Here is a 27,799-nt window from a genome sequence, read left to right on the forward strand (position 1 = left end):
GGAGACCCAGAGGAAGCTTCTGGCTCCTAGTTTTCACCTGGCTCCACCCTGGCCATTGCAGCCACTTGAAGAGTAAACCAGCGGATGCATTATAAGTCAGAGGTAAAGAACAGTCTATCTTGGGCCGGCGCCGCGGCTCACTAGGCTAATCCTCCGCCTTGCGGCGCCAGCACACCGGGTTCTAGTCCCGGTCGGGGCACCGATCCTGTCCCGGTTGCCCCTCTTCCAGGCCAGCTCTCTGCTGTGGGCCAGGGAGTGCAGTGGAGGATGGCCCAAGTCCTTGGGCCCTGCACCCCATGGGAGACCAGGAGAAGCACCTGGCTCCTGCCATCGGATCAGCGCGGCGGCCATTAGAGGGTGAACCAATGGCAAAAAGGAAGACCTTTCTCTCTGTCTCTCTCTCTCACTGTCCACTCTGCCTGTCAAAAATAAAGAAAAAAAAAAAAACAGTCTATCCAATGAAATGTTTGGGCCAAATGCCAAAGCAAATAAAAAACTGAAAAATCACACAAAAAATGAATTATAGTGAAAGATTTAAACTTTAAAAGCAAAAATAAAAAAAAAATAAAAAGAAAGAAAGAACTTTGGGGTAAAAATTATTTCTTAAGATGAGATCACATAGCCAGCAGGTTGAGCCACCATCCACAGTGCTGGCATCCCAGCTGCTCCACTTAGGATCAGCTCCCTGCAAATACACCTGGGAAAACAGTGGAGGATGGCCCAAGTGCTTGGGCCCCTGCCACCCACGTGGGAGATCCAGAAGAAGTGCCTGTCTCCTGGTTTCAGCCTGGCCCAGTCCTGGCTGTTGTGGTCTGTACTGGGGAGTGAGCCAGCAGAAAGATTTTCTCTGTCTCTCCGTCTAATTCTGACTTTCAAATAAATAAATCTTTAAAAAGAGAGAGAGAAAGACAGTGATATACTATAACAGACACACTGTGGCTGTAACATTAATGGCAGCCCTAAGGTCCAATTAAGTATCCCCTAAGGCCCAATCAGGTAGCTCGAAGGTCTGACCCCTGTCAGCTGGCTGCGTGATGCAACTTGCCCAGGGATTTCAGGGAGACAAGGCCACCTCTGCAGCAAGGCAACTATCAGCAATCTTAAAGCCAACCCTTACAAGAACAACTTAAACCACCTCTATGAAACACCTTACAACTGGTCCAGAATGAATACAGGTATAAGGCAGGGGAAAGATTCTGCACATTTTCTCTGCAATGACCATGCTGGAACCCAGTAACAGCAAAAGGAAGCCAAACAGCCCAAGATGCATCCTCCCCATCCCCGTAACATAGCTGATGAATCTTAAACTCCTCTGTCTGTAATTTTCAAGAACTAAGCACACCTGCAGTATCCTGTTGTTGTACAAGTCTCAACAGTTGCTCTCTCAAGCCCCGCCTCCTGCCCCAGTGGGGTCAAACCCCCCACGTAACCCCTAGCCTGTAAGCGAGCTCTGCCTTTTGCTCAGGTTGACAACTGCCCCCTCGCAGGTCTATTCTCCAATAAACCTGCTCGCTGTGGAGACGCCTCCAGACTCCTCACTTCTGGCTTCATCCTTTCCCTAACAGACCATCACAGTCAACTGGTCATCTGCCGCCTTGACTGTGTCTGCTCCCTGCTATCATCTTACAGCAGTGCTGCTGCAAAGAAATCGCCTGAGCATCTGTGCCTGAGACTCACCTAGGGAAACCACCCAAAACCCCTGCACACAATGGTGATCCCACCGAAATGCACTACCACCGCCAACACGCCAACAAAAATGCACACCACAGACAGAAGTGTAAATGGACACAGATACCAGGAAGGGCAGCGTGAAAGTCTGGAGTAAAACTAAAATGGTACATTCCTTGTGCAGCAGAAAGTCCACGTCCTTTTAAATTCTATTTCTTTGACAGGAAGAGAGACAGACACAGGTCTCCCATCTGCTGGTTCACTTCCCAAATATCCCTAACAACCAGGACTGACTCAGGCCAAAGCCAGGGGTCAGGAGCTGTGAATTCAATCCGGGTCTCTCATGTGGGTAGTAAGGACCCAATTACTTGAGCTATCACCTGATGCTGGAATTGGAAGTAGAGCTGGTAGTTGAGCCCAGGTACTTTGATATGGGACAGGTGTCCCAAGCAGCATCTTAACTCTAAGCCAAGTGCCTGCCCCAAGAATTTCACTTTCAAGAACCTATCCCGGAAAACTGCACGCACACGTATACAGACATCTGCTTAGTATTTACTAGCATATTCTCTGTAACAGTATAATGTTTTTAAAAAATAAAATAAACCTTACTTGTCCACCAACTGGCCTAAATAAAAATGTGGTGTTACAGGATGAAATACCATGTTTATGCTGCCTTTTATAATCAGCAAAGTGATCAAACGAGTAGTAAGTAGCTCCCAGGACTGAAGATGGTGGGCAGCTAGAAGGGACAATGCATCCCTGAGGGGCACTTAGATACACACAGGAAGCTGCAGATCAAGCATCTGTAGCAGGGTTGTCCCACAGAGAGGCAGGACATGGAGGCCTTTAGCAGGAATGCTTTATTTGTGCCTGCACTGGCTTGGCAGATTTACATCCAAAGGCAGAGCCTCAGTCAGCAGGAGGTTGCCTTGTAGTCCCTTTGTTAGCTCCCTTTGTTCCCTTACATGGTAACACACAATCTGAGAACTCTAAGGCTACAAGGCTGCTACAAGGTTGCCCGTGTGTCCATTGATACTGATTAGGCCACCAATTCATTCTTTGTTCCCCTTTTCCCTTGTTCTCAGAAAGTCCCTCTCACCCCATGTTCCCGGAAAGCCCCTCACACAACTACAAGGCAGATGAAACCCAGGTGGCCTTAGTTCTATCAGTTAAGTCACAACCAGACCAGAAAAGGACAGCTGAGAACAGAGCTAAGACAGAAAGCGGCCGTGAGGCAGAGAAGAGCAAAACTGCGAAAACACAACAAAGAATCAAACAAACCAAACCCAGAAACCACAAAAAGAGCATCCAGCAGCAGTGAAGAGGAAACATGGAAAAGGGAGCAACACAAGCAGTGTTTCCCTGGCGTGGGAACCCAGGGATGGCCTGGAGCCAGCCAGGGGCTTGGGAGTTCTGTGACACCACATTCTGGCTGCAAACCTGCCAACTAGGGTTCTACACGCAAAGGATCAGCTAAGTGTCCACATCACGTGGAACTCTCCAGAACTTATCTAATATGATTCTTGGTTCAATCTGGGGGCATCTCATCACTCATCTTCTTGAACCACAAGCTTCTTTTTTGAGGAGTAAAAGTGCTTACTCACTACTGTCAGGCAGAAAAGATCCATCAGTTAGACCCACTGCCCTACTGAAATGCTTATCAATAGTCATTGAACTCACAGAATGAAGACATAAGACCAGAGTTAGGGTCTACAAGGAAGCATGAGATGGACAACAAGCCTCTCTGCACCTGTCACACAGCAGCCCACTACTCTTTGCACCAACTCACAGATGGGGTACAGTAACCCCTGAAAACATCAGCACCCCTACCTCTCACCTCTGTGAAGCAAATTTCAAAGAATTACTCCCTGTGTGGCCAACATGCCAAGAGTTTGCAGAGGCCTTCCCATGGGTACACACACACAAAGTAACATTTCTTCAAAGCTGCTTTTCTGTACCACAGAGAGGAAACAGGTGGCTCTGACCCTGAAACCAGCTACAATCCTGTCCAGACAGGACAACTACGCATGAGCAAGTCCCAAAGGTTAGCCTTTCTCTGATTTTAATTCTAAGACATCTTACCACCACCACCCAGGAGCCCAACGCTTCATACCATAAACTGCAAAGTATGCTGGGGCATGTTTCTAAACTGGACCTGTGTGGGCTTGTCCTCACCCCTAATGGTGACAAGAACTTCCTCTCTAGTGTATTTTCTAAGACTTATTTATCTGAAAGTCAGAGTCATAGCAAGAGAGGGACAAACCAAGAGAGAGATCTATTCCCTGGTCCATTCCACAAATGTTTTTAATGGCCAGAGCTGGGCCAGGCTGGAGCCAGGAGCCAGGAGCCTCATACAGGTCTCCCATGTGGGTGGAAGGGGCCCAAGCACTTGAGCTATTTTCTGCTGCTTTTCCCAGGCCTCAGAGCCAGCCTCTCATATCCCCCTAAGGCAGACAGCTCTCCCTCACTTGGGGAGCCATGGCCTTGGAATTTCTCACAGTTTCCTTGTTTGTTACAAATAAAAAAGTGTGTTTGTGTAACTCCTTTGGTGTGTTTCTTGATCCTGCTTACCAAGAAGTGGACTCACCACTTGAGTGAGTCACCTACTATCAAAAACAGAAAAAAATCTTTCTCCTACATCTGCTATAAAGCAATACTTACTCTATGTCACCTGCTCTCAGCAAGTGCTGCAAATACAAAAAGAAATGACTGTAAACTGAGAAGTGAAGGGGATTCAGACCAGGAGGGATACTGTCATGCAGCACAAAGACAGAAACCAACGCTCCAAGGACCAAGAAGAGGCGAGGGAAGAGCTGCGTCAGAACCACACAGTCTGGGAGGCTGCTAAGGGAAGGCCTGCTGTGGAAAACCAGAGCAGGGTGAGCAGCAGCATTCAAAGGAAAAAGAATGAAGGGCTAAGGTAACTGAAGGAGACTGGCAGACATGCAGCAGCACGTGAACCAAGCGGAGCTCCAGAAGGGAGCTGGCGCCTGCAGCACCAAGAGGAAGCAAAAAGTACCTGTTGAGGGGGAAGGGGAAAGAAGAAAGAGCGAGCCTTTCGCAGCCAAACTTGCAGAACAAAGTGAAGACAACTGAACTATGAGAAGAACTAGACTGCTGCTAAGGGGGAGAAGTCTGGCAGTGAGGCTAGAGAAGGAAGTTGAGGCCAGAGGGAACTATTCTGAAGAAGCGCACCCAGTGAGAAATATCAAAGGCACCGACTTATCTCAGGGAACTGAGGCTCAAAATGACAGTAAATCTCCAAGTTGCCTGTCTGGAAACAGCTGCTGCAGAAATGTCCAAAGAAGTCAATAAAATATCTGTAAAGTGATGTGAAGACTGACAAGTAGAAAAATGAGGCAAGGGGCCGGCGCTGTGGCGTAGCGGGTAAAGCCACTGCCTGCGGTGCCAGCATCCTATATGGGCGCCAGTTGGAGTCCTGGCTGCTCCTCTTCCAATCCAGCTCTCTGCTATGGCCTGGGAGGGCACTAGAAGATCGCCCAAGTCCCTGGGCCCCTGTACCCATGCGGAATATCCAAGAGAGGCTCCTGGCTCCTGGCTTCAAATCGGCGCAGCTCCGGCCATTGCAGCCAACCAGCATATGGAAGATTCTCTTTCTCTCTCTGTTTCTCTCTCTCTCTCTCTCTCTCCCCCCTCTCTCTGCCGCTCCTTCTATCTCTGTGTAATTCTTTCAAATAAACCAATCAATCTTAAAAAAAAAAAAAAAAGACATAAAAAGCCAAAATGGGTGTGGACTCAGGAAAGGGATGCATCCAATCCCAAATCAAAGCTGCTATGGCAAAGAAGAAGAGTTTGTACTGATGGTGAGGCAACCATCAACTCAACCACAATTCTCCACATACTTGTGCTTTTCACCTTTTTGGCAGAATCATTCAGAGGTTTTCACTGCCAACCCATGTCAGTTACCAATTTTTATGGGCTTATAATCAAATTTCTATTTATTCAACAAGTTGCTGCGGCTACTGCCTGTTCCACCATAAGCCCCACCATTCCTGTCCATGACCACTGTTTGTCCCACCCTATGCAGCCACCTTGTCTGTCCAATCAGCTTCTGAGAACAGAAGAAAAGCTTCATTTATCAACTTGTTGAGATTATACCACAACGGTGAGCTGGGGAACCAACCCGAGCAGGATCTTCCTCTATGGACCCTCCTCCTGAAGCTTCACATCTCACCCCCAAGGAAAACTGCTCCTGAAAGAACAGGGAGGGACCGGCACTGCAGTGTGGCGGGTGTGACCATGGCACCCCATGTGGGTGCTAGTTCATGTCCTGGCTGTTCCACTTCCAATCCAGCTCCCTCTTAATGGCCTAGGAAAAGCAGTGGAAAATGGCCCAAGTGTTTAGGCACCTGTCACCCATGCAGGAAACTTAAATAAAGCTCCTGGCTTCATCCTGGCCCAGCATTGACTGTCGCGGTCTTCTGGGAAGTGAACCAGTGGATGCAATATCTCTCAGTCTCTCTGTCTTTCCCTCTGTGTAACTCTCTCAAAATACATACATAACTCTTTAAAAAAAAAAATAGGGAAATTTTCAACCAAGATCCTGGCTCTTTTTTCTGAGACTTCTCATTATTTTGCTTGGTAGAGTCAAAAATCAAAATGGAATAAGTGTGGATAACAGCTAATTGCAGATCTCTTCCTTCTGTACATATTAGCTTTGCTTGCCAAAAGCTAAGGGTGTATTTTATGAAACTATGTGGGCCCAAATTCCAGGAACTGAGAAAGAGCACAACCTGTGTTCTGCCTAAGCTGACAGAAATGCACCCTGCACTGTTATCATACTACCATATCTTGGGTTTATTACTATTCCTGGCTTTTTTGCTGATAACTGTTATCTTACAACCATATTCTGGGTTTGTTATTGTTCACTACATACCAGGGGTTAGAAACTGAGAGCCCTAGTGGAGAGAATACTATAAAAAGCTGTGTAACTCACGGTTAGGGGCCACACTCTGGTAAGGAGTGTCAGTCCCGATCAGTTTCCTTGCCTCTCATTTTCAATAAAATTTGTGTGTGACTGTCACTGGTTTTTGTAATATTCTATTTTAGATGACAAGTGGATGCAACAGTTTGTTCATCCCATGGACAATGTGATTTTCTTATTCCTTTTAAAATTCCTATTACTTTCTTATTCTTATCTTTCCTATCAGTGTGAGTATACATAAATGTATTTTATAATAATAAATAAGCCAACAGGTTTCTAAAATAATCACCACTAAAGAAAAATTATTTTGGGTACACATTTTAAAAATAACATTTATATTAATTCATCAATTAAGAAATAAGCTCATACCTACAGTGCCCAAAACTTGGATGCTAGTTCCATTCTCCAATTAACGGAACCAGGGCTCCTTGGAGAAGTGGCTGATGCCAGGCTGAGGCAGGGAAAACATGAGTGTGCAGTACCAAAAATGAGGGAAACATTTTTTAAAAGGATGATACAAGTCAAGAAGCCACAGGCACAGGCACCAACCTAAAGCACTCCTCCAAACAGCCAAAGCTAGAATAATGTAAGCAACAAAATAAAGAAGAACAGTAATGCACTGTAGCCCAAAGACTAAAATACACATGCACCCGCACACTATGACGTAACAGATGGGATTGATAAGTAAATGGAGGCCAAGGGCCAACACCCCCTCGCCAAGTATTCCAAAGAATAACTGCACTCACTGCCACAGGCAAGATCCACCAAAGGATGCTAATTAGTGGGTGAAAGTTAAGGAGAAACAGAATATTTGTATGCAAAGCACCTACTGATCTGCCCCCAACTACTGACACAAAGGGAAAGTTACTTTCTTAGGTGGTGAAACATGACAGACACCACAGGATGGGGTTTATGGTGTTAGCAACAGACAGAGACTGAGACATTCTAAAAATACAAATACAAAACACTTCAAAAGCGCCAAGGTTATGAAGACAAGGAAAGAACTAAAGAACTGTCGCAGACCCAAGGAGACCAAGGAAACATGACAACTAAATGTACTAGAGAATTCTAGGCTGGATCCTGGAACAAAAGCAACCATTAGCGTAAAACACTGATGAATTTTAAGTAAAGCCAACAGTAAAATGAACAGTATTGTATCAGTGTAATGTTATCTTAGGTTTTGTTTTCATTTTATTAGAAAAAGAGAGACACGAAATCCCCAAATGTCCCCAATAACCAATTATTCAAAATAAGCTTTTTTGCAAATTAAGAAGTTTGAGTCATTTTCATTTTGTTTAAAAATGACAATCAGCCATTTCTAAAAGTTGAGAACACTAAAAACTGTCCGTTCTTATCTCCCAATCTGGATTCGCCACTTCACTAGTTTCAGTCACTTACTGAGCACCTACAATGCCCTGCACACCAAGTCACGGAAGTGAACAAGGACAAAAAGCACGTCCTTGAGCAACTGAAGCTATGCAACAAAACACACACACACCCCCACATAAAAGGGAGCTGTTTGAGGTCACCACCACAGGCTGGCACAGGAAGGAAGGCCCAGGAGACCTCTTTGAGACTGCCGCCACCACAACTCTCAGGCGACTCTGATGTCCCGGAATACTTGTGTACTGGAACCTTCCAGACACCATCAACCAAGAACACTCGTAGGTGTCCTGCTTTGTTAGCTTCCTCGTTAAATGCATTTTGATGTTTGTCCTCAAAACATTCCCATCTTCAGCTTGCGCTAGGAAGACATTTTTTTTTTTTTAAAGCAACATCTGCCTGCTTTTCTTTAGCATTAAGGTAACAAGAGCAGCGGAATTCTTCAGTTCCCGCATGTGCACACGGATGCACGTGTCTCAGGCTGCTTAATCAAACTACTGCTCACACCACCTGCTGACACTTCTGTGCAAGAAGGCCCAGATAACGAGCACTCCCTCGGGCCCACCTTTGACAGAGAGTGGCCATTCTCCCCTCTCTCCCGCCCCTATCAGTCAGAGCACACAAGGGCTGTGGGAAGCGGCGGAAACTCCCTACAAAAACCGCATTTTGTTCCCTGTGCCCTCATTCCGAAAGCCGGCCACTCTCACCTACAACAGTTTAACAAATGTTTTCCTGCACAAAAGTCACCTGTTGTGGAGCCTCAACTAGATGCAGATTACAGGGCATACACTGCAAACATTACGTCTTCACTAGGCTTGAAAAAAATAAAAAATAACGCCATAACGTCAGCACCCCTTTTAACCAGAATATGAACAAAGGCCTTCCGCCAAGTCCGGAATGCAATTTTTAAAAGGCAGTAGTATGATTACTGAACATCACCGGATCGCGTATTCTTTCAACGGTTAAAATGTCACGTATTGTCTGACGGTGCGTCTATTTTATCGCAGCATTGTTTCAACACGATGGTATGACCCAAACTTTGTAAAGAGCAAGCAGCACGACCCCGCGTCCCCATCAAAACGTGTGCACCCATGTGGACGCGTGTGTAATTATGCACACATTTTCCTCCACGTCCAGAAGCCTGGGGACTCACAATTCCGGACTGGGACTACTTTCACTTTCTCCCTTTTTACCTCTGTTGTAGCACCATCTCCGATGAATGCGCTTCGCTGGCCTTAACCGGGGTAAAAGACACAGACCCCAGACTCCACGCCCCGACGCCCAGGTGCTCAGGAGACCCCTCCTCAGGAACCCTCACCGCAGTGGGCGCGGGATTCGCGGCCTGACCACCCGCCCCGGGCGCAGCCTCCAGGCCAGGCGCGCCCGCACCCCCGCCCCGAGCAGGGCCAAGTGTCCCCGCCGCTTCCCCGGGGCCCCGAGCCCGCGGAGGAGCCCCCGCCACGCCCACGCCCCTCCGGGTAGCTCACCGACTGGAGCCGCCGCCCCACACTCGGGCCTCCGCGCCGCGCCTCCTCCCGGTGGCGGAGAGCGCGCATGCGCGTCACCGCCCTGTCCCCCCACCACCACCACCCCTTCCGCTCCGGCGGCCTCTCTAGGAAACCAGGAGGGCCGACGTCTCAGCTTCTCCCCGGCCCCAGGGTGGCGCTGGGCCGCCCATCGCCTCCCGCCGCTGGCCGCCTGGCCCGCTCGCTCGGATGCCCGGGACCTAAGGCAGCGCGGCCTAGTGAAGTTCCCGCCGTGAAGCTGCACTGTTTATCTTTTAGAACAGGATGCCTTCGGTGAGAAGTTACTCCTGAGGCTGACTGGCCAGAATCAGCTGGATCCAAGATGACTGCCTCAGTGACCTCCAGCAGGCCACAAACTTCATAATTTCATGGTAAATGACACACTTGATGGCGGCCATGACAGGAAATACCAGAAAGATCCAAGTTCTGAGAAATCCCCGCCTACCCCAAGAAAATGCTTGACTATGCTGCCCATAATTAGCATGTCCCACACTCCTCCAGGCTCTTTCTGCCCTGTGCCTTTTTTTTAAGGTTTATTCATTATTTATTTGAAAAGAGTTACAGAGAGAGAAAAAGGTCTTACATATGCTGGTTCAGTTCCCAGATGGCCGCAACAGCCCAGAGCTGAGCGGATCCAAAGCCAGGAACCAGGAGCTTCTTCAGGGTCTCCCACGCAGGTGAAGGGGCCCAAGGACTTGGGCCATCTTCTACTGCTTTGCCAGCCTATAGCAGAGAGCTGGATCAGAAGTGGAACAGCCGGGACTCGAACTGGTGTCCATATGGGACGCCAGCACTGCAGGAGGCAGCTATACCCGCTATGCCACAGCACAGGCCCCAATCTGCCCTGTATAAAAACTCCTCAACCCTCAGCGACTTGAGAAGTTGATCAGAGAATGAGGCTCCTGTTAGGAAACACAGGACCTTCTCAACTCAAAACAACGTGTACATTCAACTAAGGTGTTTTTGAGACTTCTTTGACAGGAGATGTTCACAGGTGAGTATTTTGGAGACTTCCACAGGACAGAAGGACCGGCTTCACCTGCATCCCGACCCTGAGAGCATCCGCCGTGGCTGCTGCCTGCAACGACAGGAGCTCGTGCTGTCATTGAAACCCCAGAATACACAAACGCATCCTCCACACCCTCTCGAGACTATGGCTTCTTGAGGCACAGTCCTTCCTCGGTGAAGTAAAACTCAACCTTGGTTGTCTCTCATACCGTGGTGTGCCAAACACCTGTGGACGTGGACGTCCTGCTTCTCCATTCTTTGGCCCTTCAATACATTCGTGATGTTGATGCTAAAATTTCAGTTCCGCCATTTGCTTTGCCACACACTTTGTATGGCCTGTTGCCCCACTTCCCTCCTCTTGGTGTCCGCAGGGCTGCCCTGGAGGCCTTTCTCCACCAAGAGAACAAAGTTACTCAAAACCAGAGATCAACGGAGGAGCAGCTCACTCGTTCTGTCCAGGAGGAGCTGTTACGGAAGCTGCTCTTTCCTCCTGGGGTTACCCTTCAAGGAGGAAACCAGACCCTACTGGGAAGCTACTTGCTAGGACTCCTGCCTGTCCAGGATACCACATTCCCAAGACCACCATCCATACAGGGATTTGTTCATCCCAAGCCCAGCAGGACAGAAACATTACAGAATGGCCTCCACCTGTTTTCTCCCATTGGTGACTCCTAACTGCTCACTGATGGGTGAACAACGTATTGAACAGAACGTGGAATCCTGCAGTAGGTTGGAGGTTGGACAGGCTGTCTGAAAAAAAGCAGAGCATCAAGATACTGCCCAACCTGGTAGCAGAAAGTATCCTCTACTGTCAGTGCAAGAGAACCTTGAGGGTACACAGCCAATGCCCTAAGATCATCTCCTGCAAGCAGTTGTTCCCAGTGACCAGAGAACCCTGGTAGACCTCTGGTCTGAGCTTCCTGGAGGCAGACCACAGCACATCGGCCATCTGATCTCTCAGATGCATGCTGATGATATCCATCTGTGCCCTGGACTTTGCTTCACTTGTTATGGCATCCAAGCTCATCTGCCTACTGCGCAGGTGCACACACACACAGCCACTAATTCAATGGCAGTGTGCTGAAAAAGAAAGTTTATTCAGAGTGCTGGCAAACCAAGAGGGCTGACCAGTGTTATAAAGAAACCATCGGCCGGCGCCGTGGCTTAACAGGCTAATCCTCCACCTTGCGGCGCCGGCACACCAGGTTCTAGTCCCGGTTGGGGCACCGGATTCTATCCCGGTTGCCACTCTTCCAGGCCAGCTCTCTGCTATGGCCCGGGAAGGCAGTGGAGGATGGCCCAAGTGCTTGGGCCCTGCACCCACATGGGAGACAGGAGAAGCACCTGGCTCCTGGCTTCGGATCAACGAGATGAGCTGGCCACAGCGGCCATTGGAGGGTGAACCAACGGCAAAAAGGAAGACCTTTCTCTCTGTCTCTCTCTCTCACTATCCACTCTGCCTGTCAAAAAAAAAAAAATTAGAAGAAGAAAAAAAGAAAAGAAACCATCATGGGGCCAGAATTGCAGCACAGCGAATAAAGCCGCCACCCAAGACACCGGCATCCCATGTAGGTGACAGTTCCTGTGTCAGTTGTTCCACTTCTGATCCAGCTCCCTGCTAATGGACTGGGAAAAGTGCAGCAGAAGATTGCCACCCACATGAGAGTCCTGGATGAAGCTCCTTACTTCGCCTGGCCCAACCCTGGCTGTTGCAGCCATCTGGGAAGTGAGCCAGCAGATGAAACAGCTCTCTCTCTCTCCTTCACTCCCTCTCTCCTCTCCTTAACTTTCAAATAAATAAATTTTTTAAAAAATCTTGTGAATGCCTTTTAACAGGCGATTTTTAAGTATAAGTGGCAGGAAGAGTCGGGGGAGGGGGTTGCAGGGTCAAGAAATAATAAAGAGGTAGACACCTGAGTACCAGCAAGTACTCTTTGTCCTTGGGTAGTTGACTGAAGATGTGAGCCTGGTTAAGCTGCTCCTATAAATCCGTAAGAAGTCACTATTTGAGTGCATATCTTCTTATATCCTCACGGGAGGCAAGCCCTGGGTAAGGACCTATTTGCAGAAGCCTCAAGTTGCAAGCAGAATTCCTCTAGTGACAATGTGTCTACGTGCAGTGCTGAGCAGAACTGGTCTGACCCAAAGGTTGAGGAAGTAAGGGGGAAAATATAATAGGAAAGTAGAGATGCCAAGATTTTTTCACCATGTTTCACATTCCTCTTCAATGTTCCAGACACCAATGATGGAAACAAATGGACTCTGAACACCAAAAAGATGGTGATGAGACAGGAAGAAACAGATGGCACAAATCGGGTAAGAGAGATCAGAGTGATTTTAAAAAGGTGGACAGAGTTAAGGAACTGCAACCTGAGGTGGTAGAGAATCCTAAGTGTCAATATTCAGAAGGTTATTATCACCACTAGGATCAGGCCACCTGATAGAAACTGTGGCCTTCAGGTGAGCCAGCCCATGGGCCAGCAAAAAAGATACTGGTGTAATAAGCAACCTGAATCTCACTCTCCGTGGTCAAGTATTCTGTTTCCATTAAAACCCAGCAGTATGCTACAAGTTGGCACGCAAAGACAGTGTAACTGGTGACCATTCAGAGTAATTTATATGATCCAATCCTGAGGAGCCTAGATAAGTCTCTTGTTACCACAGGCTTCCAATTTATATGGGTAGGAGTCAGTGAGACCTGTAATTCCCTGACCCAAGGGCTCCTTTGGCCCTGATGGCAGACTCATGCTAATGCATATTGTATGCCTCTAGTCTGCTATTGCTGGGGCCCCCACTCAGAAGTGGCTGCCCTGCAGGTAACTTTTAACCAATGGAGGTAATAACCAGATGTGGTACATGTTGACTACAATAGCCAAACATACCTACAAGCTATTAAATTTCTTTCTTGTAGATGGGTGCAAGTCCAAAATCTTACCATAACTGACAGCCTAGCCTACACGTGTCAGAATGTCTATGACCTTACACAGTAACTGATTAATTTGTTTCTTAGGCTGGCAAGGAGAATGTCATCAATACAGGGGATGACAAGTATTTTTGGAGGTAACTGGGCAAGCTGCAGATCAGGGGAATTGAAGTACTGCTATGGACTGAACTGTGTTTCCCAAAATTCATACACTAAAGTCCTTAGCTCCAATAGAATGTACCTGGAGTCCTGCAGCCAGGGATGAGGAAGCCTGTGAACATGTACTGTTCAACAGAAGGAAAGAACCACCCTTCTCTTTGCTATTCAGAGACCAGCAGGGACACTGTTTCAACAGGCCAGAAGGCCTCCAACAGGGAAGGACCTCTGCCTGACAGATGTACAGGGTCAGGACCACCAGCCTAGGGATCATGCAGGAGACAGCATCAAACCAAAGAGGATTACTCTTGAGTCTTAAGATCTTATGGAATTTGCCTTGTTAAGTTTTCTGCTTAGATAGGACCCATCCTTCCTTAATTCCTTCCAATGTCTCCCCTTTAGAATTGGAATGTCTCACCATTGTATTCTGGAGGCACACCTCTTGGTTTCACAGGTTCACAGCTGGAGAGGAATTCAGAGTCAGGGTTAAGATGTATAGTTTCACCTCTGTACGGCTTAGAAATTTAAGTGTGACTTTGAACTTTAGTCAATACTAGAATGAATTAAGACTTTTATTTTGCACTCAAGGACATGTTGGGGTGTGAGCCAAAGTGGAAGGTTAGGGAATGAATGTTTATGTTGAAGTCCTAGTCCTAAATGTAATGGTACTGGAGGGAGTTTGGACAGAGCCTTTGGGAGGTAATTAGGGTTAGGTTTGGACAGGGACACTCACAATGGGATTAACACCCTTAAAAGAAGTGAAGGGGCACCAGTGCTCTTATTCTCTCCAACACATAAGGACACAGCAAGATGGTAAACATCTGCAAACCAGAAAGAGAACTCTCACCAACACTCGGCCATGCTGTCACCTTGATGTTTCTCTTTCAAGCTTAGAGAACTGTGAATAAGTAACCCAGTCCATAGCATTTCATCACAGCAGCTCAAGCTGACTACCACAGTTGCTAAAGATATGTCCCTACCAACCCTCCACCCACAACCAAAAAGAATGAGGTCGTTATTTCTAGAAAGCCTTCAATGAATAAAGAACTCTCCCAAGTAGTAAAAGATGAAACAAAATTTTTAAAAATCTTCCAAATTCATTTTTCAAAGCCACCAAAACATTACCAAAATTAATCTAGTTCTGTACTTAACAACAAAATCACCAGGAGTATATTTTATTCAAGAAGTATAGACATTTCAATTATTAGCAAAGTTGTTAACAAATTCTATTACAAAAAAGTAGAGAGCTCATAAAATTACCACAAATTCTGAAGACTTGATGGTACTTAGCAATCATTCCTAATTAAAAAAAAACTCTAATTGCCATAGTGTGTACTGTGTTCTAAGTACAGTTTTTAAGTACCTTATAAATATTCAACTTGAGTTTTCACAACCCTGAGATAGCTCATAGAACTGAGACCCAAAGAAGCTAAGTGATTTGCTCACAGTCATAAACTTAGCAAAGTGGTAGAGACAAGATTTGACTACAAATTGTGTGCTCATAACCACTATAATAAAATGCTTCTTCTAAAAACAGGAATAAGAATAAAAGGAAACTTCCTAAATACAATGGCCTATTTATCAGAACCCAATAATGAACACCATATGAAACTGCAAAACACTAAAAACATTCCCCTACTGGGAATAAGACATGGAATGCAGGTAATCCACTATGAAACAAACACTGTTTGATGTTTTGGCAAATGTAAACAAAAGTGGCATAAGATTGGCAATAGAGATTAAACAAATCATTTTATAAACAGACCCAGGATATGAAATAAACTATTAAAATGATATATATTTATCAAGGTCACTGGCTCTACATATAATTTCTTTAAAAGTAATTTTGTTTATAATAGCAATTACCAACAGGAACTGAGGTACAGCTTTCAAATGCAGCCATTTTTTACTCCCTCAGAGTGTCTGGCTTTCTCAGAATGCCAGGGCATTCATTTTTACCAAGTACCTACCCCAGCCTGGTAGCCATTTGAATAATGCTGGTTCCCACTCTCCAGAATCTTATAGAAGAACATGAGCAGATAAGTACCAAAAGGTAAAACAGAGCATCCAACAGGCAGTGTGAGGCTAACGAAAACCTGACCAGAAATATCTAAGTCAAGGTGCTGGGCTGCATCCACATGCTGATATAGAGTTGGACTCTTCCCTGGTATCTGGTAGCTCCCAAAGTAAAAAGAGTTAAAAAGAAAAAAGTCTATCTGAATATTTTTAAGATAGGCTCATTTTTATATATTTGAAAGGCAGAGCAAGAGAAAAAGAAATGTTCCATCTACTCCCCAAATGTCTGCAAAACCCAGGGCTGGGCCACGGCAAAGCCAGTAACAATATCCTATGATGAGATGCCACTTCTTTCAAAGTTTCTAGTCCAGTAAATATGGGAGAAGAAAATAAAGTTTAAGAAATCATTTAAGGATGAGTGATCAAACTATTATTTATATATTAAAAGAAAAGATACCTTCACCAAACTCAAAAGAGACTGCAAGTTGGTATAATAGTATCCTCATTAAGAGCAATTAACAAGGCAACTTAACAGATGCATACAAAAGCACCAGCTAATTTGAATAACTGAGGTCCAATCAATAGAGGTTTAAGAAGAATCAACATCTGAAAAAAGAAAGTCTTTCAGAAATTAGACAGATTTTGAACTTGAGAGGAAAACAGATCACTCATAGAGGTTTTCTAAGTAGGGAATATAAGAAATGAGAAGTTAATAGATTACCATTAAGCTTAAAAAGTAGATGTGGAAAGGCCGGTGCCGCAGCTCAATAGGCTCATCCTCCTTCTGCGGCGCCGGCACACCGGGTTCTAGTCCCAGTCGGGGCGCCAGATTCTGTCCCGGTTGCCCCTCTACCAGGCCAGTTCTCTGCTATGGCCTGGGAGGGCAGTGGAGGATGGCCCAAGTGCTTGGGCCCTGCACCTCATGGGAGACCAGGAGAAGCACCTGGCTCTTGCCTTCGGATCAGCGCGGTGTGCCGGCCGCAGCGCGGCGGCCATTGGAGGGTGAACCAACGGCAAAGGAAGACCTTTCTCTCTGTCTCTCTCTCTCACTGTCCACTCCGCCTGTCAAAAAAAAAAAAAAGTAGATGTGGAGGGTCCTAGGTAAGAAGAAGTGATAAGTTTAACATGACATAAAATTTGCCCTACAGAAGGGTCTTGTGAAATGACTTATGTACACAGAGTAGATGCAATTGAATAAAGCTATGATCAATGCACTTCAGAAATACTCAATCTAGGACAGTAGATTAAGCTGCCCTGGAGAAGCCTGAATCCCATATCAGAATGCCTGGGGTTGAGTCCACCTCCAACTCTGATTCTGCTTCCAGCTAATGACTCCAGGTGACAGCACATGATGGTCCCAGTACTAGACTTCGATGGAGTTCTAGGCTCTGGGCTTTGACCTGGTCCAGCCCTAAATCTTGCAGGCATTTGGAAAGTGAAACAGAGATAGAAGCTCACTTGCTCACTCGCTCTCTCTTCTGTTCCCTTTCTGTCATTCTGCTTTAAAAAAAAAAAAAAAAAAGTTTGTTTAAAAACAGAAACATAATCTGATTATGGAATGAATGCTAATAAATGAGATTTTTAAATGATGAAAAAACAGAAAGAGACTTATGAGTAAATAAAATGTGTAGTCCTTACTTTCCCAATAACAGGGAAGAACTGTACTAACGTTGGTGCTGCAAAAGAAAGAATTAAGAGAATGATCCATTTTGATTAGTGGTTCCAAGAGAAACAGTGTGAGCATCTTACTTACAAAGAAAGATTAACTCAATATTTTTGCTCCCTCTCTCAAAGAACTAGGCTTTAGAAAACTACTGAGCCAGACCTGAGAGTTTCTCTCCAGTGTGAGTTTGCTGGTGATAATTGAAGGTGGAACGCTGACTGAAGGCTTTCCCACACTCAATACATTCATAGGGTTTCTCTCCAGTGTGAACTCTCTGGTGTACAATAAGCTGTGAGTTGTCACTAAATGCTTTCCCACAATCATTGCACCTATAAGGCTTTTTCCCCGGTATGAGTTCTCTGATGTACCATAAGGCTGGAGCTGTAACTGAAGACCCTCCCACACTCCTTACAGTCATAGGGCTTCTCGCCTGTGTGAATTCTCTGGTGTATGATGAGGTGAGAGTTCTGACTGAAGGATTTTCCACACTCTCTGCATTTATAGGGCTTTTCACCTGAGTGAAGTCTCTGGTGCCGAATAAGGCATTTACTCAGACTGAATGCCCTCCCACACTCGCCACATTCAAAAGGTTTCTCTCCAGTATGCATTCGCTCATGGTCAACAAGCTGAGAGATCTGGCTGAAGGCTTTGCCACATTCACTACATGTGTATGGTCGATCCCCAGTATGGAGGCCCTGGTGACGAATGAGACATTTACGCCGACTGAAGGCCTTGCCACATTCATTACACTGGTAAGGCTTCTCCCCGGTGTGGATTCTTTGATGGTCAGTAAGATTTCTGCTGGAACAAAAAGCCTTCCCACACTCATTACACTTGTAAGGTTTCTTACCAGTGTGAAGGACTTGGTGCCGCGCAAGATTTTTACCACGACCAAAAGCTGCTCCACACTCCTTGCATTCATAAGGTTTCTCCCCAGTATGGGTCCTCTGATGATCCAAGAGTTTGGAACTCTGATTAAACGCTTTTGCACATTCACTGCATTTATAAGGTTTCTCCCCATTGTGGAGTCTCTGGTGTTGAATGAGATGGGAGCTGTGCCGATAGGTCTTCCCGCACTCCCGGCATTCATAGGGTTTTTCCCCTGTGTGGGTTCTGAGGTGAACAATGAGCTGAGAGCTCTGCCTGAAGGTCTTCCCACACTCATTACATGCATAGGGTTTCTCTCCCGTGTGGATTCTCTGGTGGCCAATGAGGTGGGAACGCCAACTAAAGAATTTGCCACATTCATTACACTGGTAGAACTTCTGTCCCTTCAGGCCTCCTTGATGTTCAACCAAACTGGAGGTCAGCTTCCCACGTTCCTCTGCTTCCTTATAACCCTCACATGTATCATCTGTGGATTTTTCCTTATCTTTGTGTCTTATTTTGAAGAAATCACTTTGCAGTCTGCTCCCTTCTTCACTTGAAGGCTGCCCTTCTAGCTTCTCTAAAGTATCTCCACAGGCAGCTTCAGGTTCCCGTCCCCCAGGAACTACCCCAAACAGTCCCCCTGACATCCTATCAGATGACTCCAATCCTTTAGATAGGTCCTGCTCTGGAGTCAGTTCTGAACTCTCCTCCATGTTTCTACCTGCTGCCAAAAGAAAGAAGAAAACAACTTTTATCATTTCTTGTGCTGTTGAGGGATCAGAAAGAATCACGAAGATCCCATGGACTTGAAGAAAAGTCATAAAAGGTTCCAGAAGGTTAAGGAATAAAATGAGACACTGAGAACAAAGGAGGAAATATGAAGTAGCTTAATGGTTAATTCAGGGACAGAAAAATAGGGGGAAGATGGTCATTGAAGGAAGGTGAAAAAAATGACAGGACAGAGTTTGAGTCAGCAGAGCAAAGTGACAATGACAATTGGAAAGCAGCAGCACAGACTGTAAAGCATGGAGGAATCTTAGAGAAGTCACTGAGATGTTGAATTTCCTTAACAAGCTGAGCATTTCTAAGTTCCTTTCCAACCAAGGCATTATATGGTTCCACACTTCTGAGATAAAATGCTGCAAGAGACAAGTCTGGCAAATATCTCAATCAAACACAAGAAAGAGCGCAAAGATGGGAGTGAGCTGTTAAGAAATCTATGTAATGACAGTATGGTTAGAAAAGTGCACAGAAAGGAGAGGTCTATATGACAGGATGGTGACAAGATTTGGAGAAGCTGTAGGTTCTGAAATCTTGGGGAACAGTGTTGAAGGAGACAGCAGAGCTCCAAAAGTGGGGATGCCACTGATTCCCAGGATACCACTCTGGTGGGAGCCAGTTCTATATTCATATAAAAAATCAAGAAGCACATCAATAATCTGAAATATGAATTAAAATTTATCTGTGGGATCTTGGTTCCCTAGAATAAAAAGTAAATTGAAAAGTTGAAGATTTGCCTTGAATCTGAATATTTTAATACAAAATCTGAGAAAGGAAATAGCAATCATGGCCACAGTTTCATAGCAATACGCTGGCTCCTTTCAATCATGTCTTAAACAGGGCCACAGGTATCATAGCATTACCATATGGAAGGTCAAAGTTGTCTGAGTCAATGACTGCTATGCCCACTCTGCCAAACTGTCTGTTCTACTAAACATGTCATTCACAAGACCTCTCCTGCCCTAGCCTTTGCAAAGAAATTTTAGACAACCACATTTTGTGTCATGTGATCCTGAGCATCCCATGAAAGACCATAGATGATTACGCCAGAGCCAGGTGCTAGACCCAAGTGTAGCTTATCCAAGGGTTAATGATTAGCCTCTGCCCTGGCCTGAGCCAAAGATTGTCAAAACAGAGATGATAATTAATGGCTCTACCAATCAGAATCCTTCCCCGAGTAAATTTTTTTTTTTTAATTTATTTAGACAGGCAGAGTGGATAGTGAGAGAGAGACAGAGAGAAAGGTCTTCCTTTTTGCCGTTGGTTCACCCTCCAATGGCCACTGCGGCCAGCGCATCTCGCTGATCCGAAGCCAGGAGCCAGGTGCTTCTCCTGGTCTCCCATGCGGGTGCAGGGCCCAAGCACTTGGGCCATCCTCCACTGCCTTCCCGGGCCATAGCAGAGAGCTGGCCTGGAAGAGGAACAACCGGGATAGAATCCGGCGCCCCGACCGGGACTAGAACCCGGTGTGCCGGCGCCGCAAGGCAGAGGATTAGCCTGTTAAGCTACGGCGCCGGCCCCGAGTAAATTTTTAAATGGAAAACAGGACACACATAATGCAAGCCAGAGAAGAAACTGAAATGACTCATGGAGCCAACTTAAGACATTGGCCAACAACAAGTATAAGGGAACGGAAAATAGAATTAAGCAGGATTTATGATGATTCCTTCACAAAGGATTTAGAGTGAAGACATGAGGACAGTAAGAAGAGACAGAAAGAAAACAGAGAGCACACTGGAATGCTGGCATAAATATTTGTTTGCTTTTGGGCTGAGAATCCTGGGTTGCTTTGGGTTAAGGGCCTAGTTTTCACATGACTCCATTTCCCACAATCTTGTCTAACTGATCTGTTAGTTTGGGGTTCCCATTCCTTTAAGTCAACAACACACAGCTCCTTACCATGTTACCCCAACTTGAGTGATCCTTTATTCCTTAAAACTAAAAAACTCCTTAACAAAACCACCATAGTTCAGTCAATTATGAAGTAAAAAGAATGTTAAACTGAGTGATGGATGCAGAAGTTCACTCTGCTACTTCACTTATGCTTGGAAATCCTCATAATAAAATTTTTAAAAGAATGACAATACAGCAAAGAAAATGCACCCAACGCAGGCTCAAAGCGACTGGGGAATAAAATCATTACCCAGAGCGGCCATACTGTGGTGGTTTTCTGGCATCATGTTCTGGTGCAGGGCTCTGGCTGAGGGCTGGACCTTTCCACTTCTTCTGAGCAGAGTCCACAGACAGGTCCTCAGACACTGTAGTCTTCCTGGAATAACAAGCTTCTATGGCTCGGGAACATTCCCAATCTAAGGGTAGAGGCATCAGAGATACAAAGGAAACAATGTTCAGGCTCTTGGTGAGCTAGGATGATCCATCCCATAGGACAAGTCCAGGGCAGCACAGAGTCCACTAACTACAAGTAGGAACCCAGCTCCAGGGGAAGCAGTTAGGTAGGAGAGCCACAGGCACCATCCCAGAGGAGCAGAGCCCTGGGGGTGAGCTCCAGCTTGGACCACATACACCAGAACTCGAGAAAATAGAGCCATGCTCATCTGAGGCCTGACCATCCAAGGCACAGTGGCCACTTCTGTATCCTAAGTTTCCCGCTTGGAGAAGGCAGGAACTGCAGAAGCCAGTTGAGATGAGGAGGGGAAGAAAGCTGTGAGCAGGACGAGTCCTGCCTTACCACCATAAGACCTATACTCCCATTGAGTTTAGTCAAAAGAGATCCCAGGCAGTTCCATAAAACTGTTATCCTTCTTCCAAAAGGTATGATCCCAACGATGCTGTGAATTTTCCTTGGAGGGCTCAGTAGAAGGTCTTTCTCCCAGCACTCATTCTCTTCAGCCTCTCTGAAGGAAACTACACTTCTGACCACATTCTCTCCACCAAGGCTTCCCTAGCACCTAGCACAAGCCTGTTTTCCACCTCACACCTCCGTCTTTCTTCCTGCTCCTACCCTCTAACTGTGGACATCCTCGGAATTCCAGTCCCTACTGTTTTCTTCTTTTTTCTGTCACCAGTCTCACTGACTTCGCCACTACTCTCACAGTCCTCACTTCTCCCCCAGGCTCCACTGCCTATGTCCACTGCTTACTGGACATTTCACTTGGGTGTCTCACAACACCTTAAGTTTGGTGTCTAAAATGCATGTTTTTCTGGGGCTGGTGTTGTGTCACAGTAGGTGAAGCCTGGGGTGCCTTTGTCTTATATGGGATTGCCTGGTTCAAATCCTAGCCACTCTGGGCTTCTAGCCAGTTTTCTGTTAATGTGCTTGGGAGACAGCAGATAATGGCCCAAGTACTGGGGTTCCTGCCATCCAGTGGAGACCTGGATGGAGTTCCTGACTCCTGACTTCAGTATGGACTAGCTCTGGCTATTACAGGCATTTGAGAAGTGAAGCAGCAGATGGAAACAAAGTTTCTCTCTCTGCTTTTTTTTTTTTTTTTTTTTTTTAACAGGCAGAGTGGATAGTGAGAGAGAGCCAGAGAGAAAGGTCTTCCTTTTTGCCGTTGGTTCACCCTCCAATGGCCACTGCGGCCAGCACATCGCGCTGATCCGAAACCAGGAGCCAGGTGCTTCTCCTGGTCTTCCATGCGGGTGCAGGACCTAAAGACTTGGGCCATCCTCCACTGCCTTCCCGGGCCATAGCAGAGAGCTGGCCTGGAAGAGGGGCAACTGGGATAGAATCCGGCGCCCCAACCGGGACTAGAACCTGGTGAGCTGGCGCCGCAAGGCAGAGGATTAGCCTGTTGAGCCACAGCGCCGGCCTCTCTCTGCTTTTCAAATAAGTAAATAATCCTTTGAAAAACAAGATGCATGTTCTTCCCACCTTCCTTTCCTCATTTGCTAAATATTGTCAATTAATCCAGATGCTTGTCAAAACATTCTGGTTCCCCTTCTTTCTTCAAACTCATGCCCAATGGATTTTTGATAATTTATCTACAGATACAATACAATCTCTAACAGAGTACAAGAATGCTTCTTTTTAGAAAATGAAAGCTGATCTTAAAATTCATATGAAACTCAAGAGATCCATATAGCAAATAATGTTAAGAGTAAGTTGAGGGGCCAGCGCTGTGGCGTAGCAGGTAAGGCCACCGCCTGTAGTGCCAGCATCCCATATGGGCACTGGTACAAGTTCCAGCTGCTCTACTTCTGATCCAGCTCTCTACTATGGCCTGGGAAAGCAGCAGAAGATGGCCCAACTCCTTGGGCCCCTGCACCCATGTGGGAGACTCGGAGGAAGTTCCTGGCTCCTGGCTTTGTATCAACTCAGCTCTGGCCATTGCAGTCATTTGGGGAGTGAACCAGCAGAATGCAAGACCTCTCTCTCTCTGGCTCTACCTCTCTCTCTCTGTAATTCTGTCTTTCAAATAAATAAGTCTTTTTTAAAAAAAAAAAAAACTTATTAAACTGGCTGGCGCCGTGGCTCACTTGGTTAATCCTCTGCCTGCGGCACCAGCATCCCATATGGGCACTGGATTCTAGTCCCGGTTGCTCCTCTTCCAGTCTAGCTCTCTACTATGGCCCAGGAAGGCAGTGAAGGATGGCCCAAGTGCTTGGGCCCCTGCACCCACATGGGAGACCTGGAGGAAACACCTGGCTCCTGGCTTCAGATCAGCTCAGTCCTGGCTGTAGTAGCCATTTAGGGGGTGAACCAACAGAAGGAAGACCTTTCTCTCTGTCTCTCTCTCTCACTGTCTATAACTCTGTCAAGTAAAAAAAAACTTATTAAAATTATATTTTAATTTCATTTTTATGTGAAATTTCTGATGTAGACTCTCATAGATAAAAAGAATTAAAATTCAAAAATAAACCCATACATCTATAGTCATTTTTTTAATAAGGGTGCTAGTATCACTCAAAGTGGAAAAATCGTCTTTTCAAATAGTTCTGAAACAACTGGGAATTTACTTGCAAAAGCCTAAAGTTGGAGTCCTATTGCACACACACCATATACAAAAGTAAGTCAATACCAACCAAAGATCTACATGTAAAACTAAAACTACAAAACTCTTATAAGAAAGTATAGATCTCTGTGACAATGAATTTGGCAAGAATCCTTGCCAAATACAAATGAACAGTACATGATAACAAGAAACAGGTAACTTAGATCTGATCAAATGGAAAAATGATTTTGTTTCAATGGATAAATGAAGAAAGTGAAAAGATAGCCCATAGATTGGGAGAAAAAATACACAAATGATCTAATAAAATCTTTTATCTGGAATATATAAATAACTCTTACAACTCAGTAAGAAAAAAATCCAATTTAAAAATGGGCAAAGGGTCTGAATAAACATTTCTCCAAAGAAAATACAAAATGACCAAAAAATCACAAAGGACTGGCTAACAACTTCAGTTATCAGGAAACACAGATCAACACAACAAGAAGATACAACTTCACACTCACTAGGTTGGTTAGAATAAAAAGTCAGATAATAATATGCATTGGGAGGTCATGGAGGTATTAGAATCTCATACACTTCTGGTGGAAATATAATTGATACAGACACTTAAGAAAATATTCTGGCAGTTCTCCAAAACATAGTTAAGTTATACACACAGTTACTATTTGATCTGGCAATCCTATTCCTAGGTATAAATCCAAGACAAACTAAAATAGCTGTTCAAAGAAAAAACTGGTAGTAGAAATGTTCATAGCAGAATCCATTCCCAACAGTCACAAGGAGGAAACAAACCAAGTGTTCATCTGGGTTTTCCCATTTACTGGCATAAGGCTATTCACTGGACTGGCATTCTCTTAAAATTAAAGAACAGTCTACAGGGGCTGGTGCGGTGGCTCACTTGGTTAATCCTCCGCCTGCAGCACCAGCATGCCATATGGGCCACGGGGTTCTAACCCCGGTTGCTCCTCTTCCAGTCCAGCTCTCTGCTGTGGCCTGGGAAAGCAGTGGAGGATGGCCCAAGTGCTTGGGCCCTGCACCCGCATGGGAGACCAGGAGAAGCACCTGGCTCCTGGCTTTGGATGGGCACAGCACCGGCCGTAGCAGCCATTTGGAGAGTGAACCAACAGAAGGAAGACTTTTCTCTCTGTCTCTGTCTCTCTCTCACTGTCTATAACTCTACCTGTCAAATAAAAAAAAAGTCTACAACAACTATAATTATAGCTCCTTTGTGGGCACACTCAGCAATCTTATGGAAACATCTCTAAACTGAGATTAAAAACAGTCAAAAGAAATCTACAATAAATGTGATACTAAATGGTAAAGACAATAAAAGCCTCAACACTAAAATTGGCAAGAATCACACAATGTAGTTCTGGCCCATGTAATTAGACAAGAAAAATGAAAAATCCAGAAAACTGTTCGGAAAGAAAGGATACACCACCTAACATTGCTCATAAATGATACTAACGTTTATCCTAAAAAAATTAAAAAAAAAAAACAAAAAAAACAAGGATCAACTGAAAAGCGGTTAGAACTAGCACGGCCATCTATTAAGGAGGCTGACTGAATAGTCAACGACTTTGCAGATCAGAAAATCGAAGTGGTTAGTGCCACAGAATCCTAATTTTTAAGTACTGGGGATGTTACATTTTAATCTATTGTACGGTAAATGTTCTGTGTATGTCATCGTGCTTGCTTCTGAAAGAACACCAGCACGATCCCATTTCACAACCACACTGTGTCAACCCGCGTGCATGAGGGCGCATACCCATCCGCAAGGTTTCTCCACGTCGAGCAGCCCGGAGGCTAAGATTTGCGAACTGAGGACACTTTTTCCTTCCACTTACCCCTGCATTCTAATGGCCCCCGGGGAATGCGCTTCATCCGCATTCCTGAAGGAAGTCAGGGCTGGCCCCTCACCACGGCGGCTGACAGGATCCCCGGCCCGCCCACCGGCCCCCGGCGCAGCTTAAAGCCAACGCCGCCCGCCCGCCCACCGGCCCCCGGCGCAGCTTCAAGCCAACGCCGCCCGCCGCCGCGCGCAAGGCCAAGGGTCTCCGCCGCTCCCGGGGCTTACGGTTCCGAGGCAGCAGCGGCCTCGGCCCCGTCATGCCGCCCACAGCCCGGCGCTGCACACCCTCACCTCGCGCCCCCTCAGGCCGCCCACAGCCCGACGCTGCACACCCTCACCTCGCGCCCCCTCAGGCCGCCCACAGCCCGACGCTGCACACTCTTACCCCGCGCCCCCTCAGGCCGCCCACAGCCCGGCGCTGCACACCCTCACCTCGCGCCCCCTCAGGCCGCCCACAGCCCGGCGCTGCACACCCTCACCTCGCGCCCCCTCAGGCCGCCCACAGCCCGGCGCTGCACACCCTCACCTCGCGCCCCCTCAGGCCGCCCACAGCCCGGCGCTGCACACCCTCACCTCGCGCCCCCTCAGGCCGCCCACAGCCCGGCGCTGCACACCCTCACCTCGCCACCCCTCAGGTCGCCCACAGCCCGGCGCTGCACACCCTCACCTCGCGCCCCCTCAGGCCGCCCACAGCCCGGCGCTGCACACCCTCACCTCGCGCCCCCGGCCCCGCGCCCCCTCAGGCCGCCCACAGCCCGGCGCTGCACACTCTTACCCCGCGCCCCCTCAGGCCGCCCACAGCCCGGCGCTGCACACCCTCACCTCGCGCCCCCTCAGGCCGCCCACAGCCCGGCGCTGCACACCCTCACCTCGCCACCCCTCAGGCCGCCCACAGCCCGGCGCTGCACACCCTCACCTCGCGCCCCCTCAGGCCGCCCACAGCCCGGCGCTGCACACCCTCACCTCGCGCCCCCTCAGGCCGCCCACAGCCCGGCGCTACACCCTCACCTCGCGCCCCCGGCGCCGCGCCCCCTCCAGTCAGTGTCGCGCGTGCGCGCTGCCGTCCCGGGCCCCCGCGGACTCTCTAGGAAACTGGGAGGGCCGACATCTCCGCTTCTCCCCAGTCCGCCTGTCACCTCCCTGTGAGGGCCACGTAGGCTCCTGGACCTCAGAGCTGCCCTGGAGGACCTCCTCCCACGGGCACGGCAGAGATCCAAAGCTAGGGATCAAAATGGAGACTGGAACACGGACATTCGTCAGCAAGGCCGTACCCGGTCACAGGAAGCAAGGGCTCTCGATCTCCTTGCAATGAAACGTTCCAGGCACAGGCACATGTTTGCAAGTGTTCAAAGGTTGTCAGGGTGCACGCGACAGCCTTTCCTAACACCTACACCCACTGACCCACTATGGATGGAGCCACGGCTTCCTGAGGAAAAAAAATGCCAAGAAATTATACAAATAAACTTCAAATGGTGAGCAGCACAAAGTTGAAGGAGCGATTTGAGAGGGGCTGTTCATAATGCTTGTGACACCATCCTTTCTGAAGCTCCTAGCACCTTGCCTGCCACATATTGGTTTGGGTGGCCCAAGAAAAACAGGGTCAGGAAATGGAATAACCATAGAGCAGGCAGATCCATACAGAGGGACAGAGGGCCTCCCGCAAGGTTTCTGAAATGAACCACGAAGTCTAAAATGGCCACTGACTTCCCCACTCTCCTTCTTCTTCCTCATTTTGCAGTCCAATCCTGTTTGCACAAGCACCATGGCATGGCCAAATATCCTTTTGTGTCTGTGCTTGTGAACACAACAAGAAAACCAGCCCAGGGGCCAGCGTTGTGGCATAACGGGTTAAGTCACTGCCTGCAATGCCAGCATCCCATATGGGCACTGGTTCAAGCCCCCGCTGCTGCACTTCTGAGCCAGCTCCCTGATAATGCACCTGGGAAAGCAGTAGAGGACGGCGCAGGTCCTTGGGCCTCTGAACCCACATGGGAGACCCAGATGAAGCTCCTGTTTCCTGGCTTCACATTGGCCCATTGCAGCCATTTGGGAAGTGAACCAACAAATTGAAGATCTCTGTATCACTCCCTCTC

The 27,799-nt window shown here is 47.0% G+C and overlaps 2 protein-coding genes across 10 annotated transcripts in view; both read right to left on the reverse strand.

The window, feature by feature from the left end:
* The window catches only part of ZNF445 (zinc finger protein 445), a 45,406-nt gene extending 24,195 nt beyond the window's left edge, over positions 1-21,211 (reverse strand). For 5 of the 9 annotated variants that reach the window (XR_009866760.1, XM_062200531.1, XM_062200528.1 and 2 more), the window contains exon 1: positions 9,190-9,339. The gene's annotated coding sequence lies outside the window, so the exon portion shown is untranslated. Of the gene's footprint in view, positions 1-9,189; positions 9,340-9,483; positions 9,536-21,081 lie in introns of those variants that run through there. The other 4 variants (XM_062200526.1, XM_062200530.1, XM_062200525.1 and 1 more) reach the window with 4 other exon arrangements.
* LOC133766209 (zinc finger protein 852-like) lies at positions 14,769-27,040 on the reverse strand. The gene is given in 6 exon segments (XM_062199929.1): positions 14,769-17,628; positions 17,630-18,882; positions 21,082-21,137; positions 21,139-21,247; positions 26,715-26,790; positions 26,978-27,040. Coding segments are annotated over 6 exon segments (1,749 nt in total). The 3' UTR covers positions 14,769-17,436.
* Positions 27,041-27,799: the final 759 nt, after the last annotated feature.

Source organism: Lepus europaeus, chromosome 9 (assembly GCF_033115175.1).
Source record: "Lepus europaeus isolate LE1 chromosome 9, mLepTim1.pri, whole genome shotgun sequence".
In the NCBI taxonomy this organism is placed as follows: domain Eukaryota; kingdom Metazoa; phylum Chordata; class Mammalia; order Lagomorpha; family Leporidae; genus Lepus; species Lepus europaeus.